The 7,213-nt window shown below is 42.3% G+C and overlaps 1 protein-coding gene across 1 annotated transcript in view; it reads left to right on the top strand.

Annotated features, from left to right (window-relative positions):
• The first annotated feature begins 449 nt into the window (after positions 1 to 449).
• The window catches only part of LOC108516693 (zinc finger protein 81-like), a 34,402-nt gene continuing 27,638 nt past the window's right edge, over positions 450 to 7,213 (top strand). Inside the window, 2 exon segments of the mRNA XM_017854299.1 lie at positions 450 to 455; positions 1,525 to 1,651. Of these exon segments, the coding sequence (XP_017709788.1) occupies positions 450 to 455; positions 1,525 to 1,651 (133 nt within the window).

Genomic DNA, 7,213 nt, shown 5'->3' with positions numbered 1-7,213 from the left:
GCACCCTTCTCTCTTTCAGTGCCTTTCTGGATTCCCCCTTGATTTTCCAATGATAGTGATGACTGCAGAACTCCCCTTTGATTCTTCAAATCAGTAACACTGGTAGTTTTATTTTCTTCTCTCTCTCTCTCTCTTTTTTTTCTTTTTTGAGACAGGGTCTTGCTCTGTCGCCCAGGCTGGAGTGCAGTGGTGCAATCATAGCTCACTGCAGCCTTGACCTCTCAGGTTTAATCAGTCCTCCCGCCTCAGCCTCCCAAGTAGCTGGGACCACAAGCATGTACCACTTCTCTTGGAATTTTAGTTGTGCCACATGGCACTGACTGGGCCTATTCACAAGCTAAAGTGCCAGCCTTTCTTCAAAGTGTCAGCTGTCCTCCCATAGATGCCTGATTTGGGTTGCTCCTTAGTATGTTAATATTTTTTGTTCAGAGTTTATAGTTGTTACGTGTATGAAGGTTGGTCTGATAAAAGCAATGCAGTCATACTGAAACTTAATTTTTGTTAATTTTTGTATATGGTTTGAGGGGTGGGTCAAGGTTTGTGTTTTTTTCCTAATACTGATATCTATCTCTTCCAACACAATTTGTTGAAAAGACTTCCCTTTTGCCCATTGAATCACATTGGCACTTTTGTCAAAAAACAATTGTCCGTACATGTGTGGATCTGTTTCTGGACTTTATTCTGTTCTAATGATATATCTGTCTGTGCTTACATCGTCCCATACTGCTGGAATTACTGTAGCTTTACAGTAAATCTTAACATTAGGGGGTATAAATCCTTCATACCTTTTCTTGCTTTTGGGTATTCTCGGTCCTTCACATAGCCATATAAACTTTAACATTTGTCAGTTTTTACCAAAATCTTGACAAATAAGTGATTAAACAAGTAGAAAACAAATCAGTAATGCGATAGGAAATTTCAACAACACTCAACCAACTTGATTTATATATTACAGAAGACTACAGCCATCAATAGCCAAATATATATTCTTTTCAGGGAGACATGGACCATTATCCTAGATAGACCATATGTTGAAATCATACAGAGTATACTTTCTGACCACCATGGAATTAAATTAGAAATGAGCAATAAAAGGGCATCAAGAGAAAAGGCAGTATTTTGAAGAGTAAATGAAAGCAACAGGAGAAGGAGCTATGTGAAATTGTTAAAAATTGGGATGGAGGGGATATATGTGCTTCCCTCTAAAAGTTATAGAGCACAAATTTCTCATAAAAATGAGCAACAAAATAGGATCAAGGTCAAATCCTTACTAAAATTATAATTTTAATAAATGAAAGACTAAATGTCATACATAATGAATAGCAGGAATTTATGATTAGATTTTTATATTCTACACAATATTGTGTGTGTGTGTGTGTGTGTGTGTGTATATACACACTAAGTATTTAATGGGCATACCATATGGTATATTATGATGAAAAGTATTAAAAGAACTTCCTATCTGTCTTCTCTCCATCCTCCAGTGCTGATCATGTTGCCTTGAACAAGATTGTGTTGTTACAGGTATCAGTGTCATTTGAGGATGTGACTGTGGACTTCAGTAGAGAGGAGTGGCAGCAACTGGACTCTACACAAAGACGCCTGTACCAGGATGTAATGTTGGAGAACTACAGCCACCTGCTCTCAGTAGGTAAGGACAATCATCCTGTGAAGTTGTGAGGAGCCTGTTATGGGTTAAATTGTGTCCCCCAAATAAAATATATTGAAGTCCTAATCTCCCAGTCCCCCAGAATGTGACCTTATTTGGAAATAGAGTCTTTACAGAAGTAATCAAGCTAAAATGAGATCATTAGGGTAGGCTTTAATCTAATATAATTGGTGTCCTTATAAAAAGGAGAAAACTGGACACAGACACGTGCGCACACATACATACACACACACACACAGAGGGAAGACAATATGAAGATACACAGGGAGAAGATGGAATGTGACTAGAATGATACATCTGTAAGCCAAGAAACACTTGAGGCCACCAGAATTTCAGAGAGGCGTGGAACAGTTCCTTCCCTAGCACCTTCAAAGAGAGTATGGCCCTGCTAACACCTTGGTTTTGGAGTTCTGACCTCCAGAACTGTGAGACAATAAATTTCTGTTGTTTTGAGCCCCCTAGTTTGTGGTACTTTGTTATAACAACCCTGGGAAACTAATACAGAGTTTTATACTTGGAAATGGGGTGCAGCTGTGATAAATACCTTAAAAATCTGAAAGTGGCTTTGGAATTGGGTAATGGGTAGAGGCTGAAGCTAGGGGCTGGGATTTGATATGCTTGACAGGAAAAGCCTAGATTGCCTTAACGAGACTATTGGTAGAAACATGAATGTTAAAGGTACTTTTAGTGAGATCTCAGACAGAAATAAGGAACATATTATTGCAAACTGGAAGAAAGGCGATCCTTGTTATAAAGTACCAGAGAACATGGCTGAATTGCATTCTGTTGGGTGAAAAGTAGAACTTGTGTGTGATGAACCTGAATATTTATTTGAGGAGATTTCCAAGCAGTGTTGAAAGCACAGCCTGGTTTCTCTGTGCTGCTATAGTAAAATGTGAGAAGAAAGAGATAAATTGAAGAAAGAATTGTTGGGAAAAAGGTACCAGAACTTGAAGATATAGAAAATTTTCAGCCTATCCATATGGCAAAAATTCAGAAAGTGTACTCTGGAAAGAACATACCAAGGGTGTGTCTGGACAACCAATTACTAAAGAGATTAGGTATGTGACTTGTGGATCCAATAAACTGTCTCACTAGAAATGCTTCCAGGTTGGACTGAAGGGGACAGAGACAGGAGAAAATGAAGGAAGAAGGCTCTTGGACTTCTGGGATTCTATAAGCAGGAAATGTGATGGTAAAGCTGTTTTGACTGTGATCATATGTTATCCTTCAAGAAAAGGGAAGAATGACTTTGAGGATAGTTCAGAAGCTAGTAGGGCTGTAGCTGCCACCACAGGCCCTGAAGGCACAGGCTGAGGAGATGGGGGGACCCATTGCCTCCTTAGTTTCAGAGAACAGGACCATCTCTTTGTTTTCAGGGCTGAGGGGGCAGGGCCAAGTTTATCATGTCTGATCTGAGGTTACACCATGTATTAGTCCATTTGTTCTCACATTGCTATAAAGAAATGCCTGAGACTGGGTAATTTATAAAGAAAAGAGGTTTAATTGGCTCATGGTTCTACAGGCTGTAAAGGAAGCATAGTGGCTCCTGCTTCTGAGGAGGCCTCAGGAAGCTTCCAATCATGGCAGAAGGCAAAGGGAAAGCAAGCATATTACATGGTGGGAGCAAGAGTAAGAGTGAGGGGGAGGTGCTGCATACCTTTAAACAACCAGATCTCATGAGAACTCACTCACTAGCATGAGAACAGCACCAAGGGGATGGTGCTAACCCATTCATGAGAAATCTGCCCCATGATCCAGTCACCTCCCACCAGGCCCCATCTCCAACACTGGGGATTACAATTTGACATGAGATTTATAGGGGACACAGATCCAAACCATATCAGGTGATGAAGACCAAATATATATATCTTTTTAACTTTCCCTTATGGTTCTTGTTGACTGTCAATTTTGTACAGGTATTTAGCCTTAGTAGATGGAGTTGACTACCCACTTTGGGGTACATTCTCAAGCAACATGGTCCCAATAATGCCCAGGCCCAGTGCACCAGAGCCTGCTGCTGGCCTCAGACCATCAACAGGTTGGGCCTCAATCAGAAGGACTTGGGTGCTATCAGCAGCAGTGGGGAGTGGGTCTTCTCTATGCCACATTTCCAGCACCCCCACTGTGGGGCAGAGGTTCAGCACTGAGCTCTTCCATGTTCACTTGCTGTTACTGAGGAAATCCTTGTTAAGTTTCTTCTCCACTAACTAATATGCTTAAATTCAGTGGGTGAGTAAATTCTGGCCCGATAGCAAGCCAAAAAGCGTTTCTCAAAAGGAGAGTAGTTATCCACTACTAGAGGATGGCAGGACTTTGTTCCCAAATCCTAAAGATCTGCACTGTGATTCACCTATAGGGGATTGCCAAAGGCTCCAAACAGCATCCCCATCTGCCACTGTCACTTCAGGCACCATTGGATCTGCTGGATCCTATGGTCCAAGTGGCAGAGCAGCTTGCACAGCAGCCTGGATCTGTTGTAGAGTCTTCTCTTGTTCTGGGCCCCATCGAAAACTAGCTACTTTTTGGATAACTTGGTAAATGGACCAGAGTAGCTTTACCCAAATCAGGAATGTGTTACCTCCAAAATCCAAAGAGACCCAGTAGGCATTGTGCCTTTTTTTTTTCCTTATAGGAAGGTACAACAGCTTTTGCTTCACCTTAGAAGGGATATCTTGACATGCCCTGTACCACTGAACCCCTAGAAATTTCCCTGAGGTGTAAGGCCCTTACATTTTTTTCAGATTTATTTCCCACTCTGATATGTAAATATGTTACCCATAAGTCTAGCATAGTTGCTGCTTCTGGCTTACTAGGTCCAATCAGCATTATCTCATTAATGTCATGGACCAGTGTGATATCTTGTGGAAGGGAAAGGTGATCAAGATGCCTGCAGACTAAATAATGACATAGGTCTGGAGAGTTGATATACCTCTGAGGTAGGACAGTACAGGTGTATAGCTGGCCTTGCCAGCCAAAACCAAACTGCTTCTAGTGGTCTTTACTAACAAGTATCACAAAAAAACATTTGCCAGATCAATAGCTGCATACTGGGTACCAGGGAATATGTTAATTTGCTCAAGCAATGAAACCACATTTTGAAGAGCAAGTGTAATTAGAGTCACCACTTGGTGACATTTACAGTAATGTGTCATTCTTCAAAAAGCCGTCTATTTTCTGCACAGGCCAAATAGGAAAGGTGAATGGGGATGTGGTGGGAATCACCATACCTGCATCCCTCATATCCCTGATGGTAGCATTGATTTCCGCAGTCCCTCCAGGAATGTGGTATTGCTTTTGGTTTACGATTTTCCTAGGTAGAGGCAGCTCTAGTGGCTTCCACTTGGCCTTCCCCACCATAGTAACCCTCATTCCATAGGTCAGGGAACCAATGTAGGGATTCTGCCAGTTACTGAATATGTCCTTCCAATTATGTATTCAGGAACTGGGGAAATAACCACAGGATAGGTTCAGGGACCCACTGGACGCACTGTGAGATGGACCTCAACTAAAACTCCATTAACCACTACACTTCTGTAAGCTCCTACCCTGACTGGTGGACCATGGTGGTGTTTGGGGTCTCCTGGAATTAGTGGCAGTTCAGAGCCAGTGTCCAGTAATTCCCAAAATGTCTGATTGTTCTTTTTTCCCAATACCTAGTTATCTTGATAAAAAGGCCATAGGTCCCTTTGGGGAACACTGGGAGAAAGATTTCATAGTATAAGTTTTTGGCAGTGTACCAGGGTCCTTCCCTAAGGGGACCTGGCTTCCCCTTCATTCAAGGGGTTCTGGGTCTGAGTCGGTAAATAGGCTCAAGTCTGGGAATTGATTGAAGGGCTGTGACTTTGTGCTTTTATGATTCAAGTTAGAGTTTTGTTCACTTGACCTAGAACTCCTCTGCTTATACAGATCAACTTATTATTGTGTAGACTGCCTGTCTGTTTCTTTTCTCAGGACACCATGATCAACTAGCCAATGCCATAGGTCTCTGTGAATCAGACTATTCTGATTGTTGCTTTGACTCTGCTGTCTATTGTGGTAGCCATGTTCACCTTGCATTTGGCGATTAAGTACCTCCCTTTAACCCCTGCCACCCCAGGATCCAACTATCCCCATTGCACTTAGGTTTCCCTACTCAGTGGCTGCAGTTCCCACTGTAAGTTCCAGCCTACAGACAAGAGCACTCAGAGCGATTCAAGGATGCTTGAGCTCCCATTACAAATTTGTTTCTCACAGTGGTGACAGGTGTGTCCTCTGGACCCTCCCAGAGTAGATGGATAGGTCTCACATGATAAATCCCCTCCAACAGTCCAATTCTTTGGATACCTTCCTCTGCAGAATACCCAGGCAGTTCTGGCATTTCAACTTCATTTAGTGTAGACCACCTTTTGGTCCATGTTTAGCCAGCCAGCCAACCAAACTGTTAGAGCCCTTTCTAATCCCTCCAGCAGCAATATCAAATTCAGAATCTCTGTTTAGTGAGCCCATATCAATCAATTCAGCCTGATCCAACTTTTTGTTTCTTCCGCCTTTATCATACACCCTTGATATCCATATCCTTGTATAGTTTCTAGATCTGTCTGCATAAATTAAATGAATCATGCCGTTCTTTTGGTGTACGCACATCCTCATGGGTCATTCTTTGTGCTTTACCTTTTGGGACCTGCTTTGACTTGAGTCCAGTTATATGTCTAAAAGCAAAGAAGGATGGTGAGCATAGGCTCTTAAGGGAATCGGCAGTGCCCGTCAAGGCAAGTACCTCAGGAGAAGCCACTGAAAGTGCTTCAGGAACAGTAGGGTTAATCTTCTCAGATGGGGTAGAAGGGCTGCTTTTACTGGCAAAGGAGACTCAGGAATTTAAAGGTTCAATGTCCAGTCTATTTCCAATTAGTTTTTTTTTTCTCTTTTAGTCTCAGGTGGTTGCTTTCAGGGTTCCCTCAGTCTCTTGAGAGCCCCTGATGGGAGGAGGGGTCCCAAAGTTCAAGTGATTATAGGGAGTTAAGAGACTGAAGTAGGAAGGGAATGGTCTGGCAGGAATAGATAGAGGGATGGAAGAGGTAGGGGTTTGAAGAGGGACCTATGAAAGGATTCAAGAGAGCTTAAAGGGAAGATCAAAAGTGGTAAAAGGAAGAAGGAGCAGAAGCAATGGGAAGGGAGAGGTTTTGGAGGAGACAGTTGGGGGAGATGTAAATTTTCCCAAGGAAGCCCTTGAAGTTCCAAACTATCCTTAGTAATATCATGCCAACAGGACAGGAAACAGGTAGAGTTGGTGGAGCATATAGCCAGCAGGGGTTCAAAAAGGGATGTTTTGGTAGACTGAGAAGTTCCTATGTTTTAAACTAATAGTACTTTTATGGTTTTAAATAGAGAAACTTGGGACTCTGACGCAGCTTCTGTTCCATACAGAACCCAGCCTCTTACAAAGAGAAGTCTAGGAGACTAACCCAGCCTTTCCTTGCATGAGACTCTAACTTATTTTCTTATAAACAGCTGCTTACCTGGAACTTTAACCTACCTTCTAGCATGAGAATCACTTGAACTTGG

The sequence above is a fragment of the Rhinopithecus bieti genome, unplaced genomic scaffold, assembly GCF_001698545.2.
Source record: "Rhinopithecus bieti isolate Rb0 unplaced genomic scaffold, ASM169854v2 scaffold_38625, whole genome shotgun sequence".
NCBI classification, from domain to species: Eukaryota; Metazoa; Chordata; class Mammalia; order Primates; family Cercopithecidae; genus Rhinopithecus; species Rhinopithecus bieti.
The sequence above is the reverse complement of the archived record's forward strand: the minus strand, read 5'-3'. Positions and strand labels throughout refer to the sequence as shown.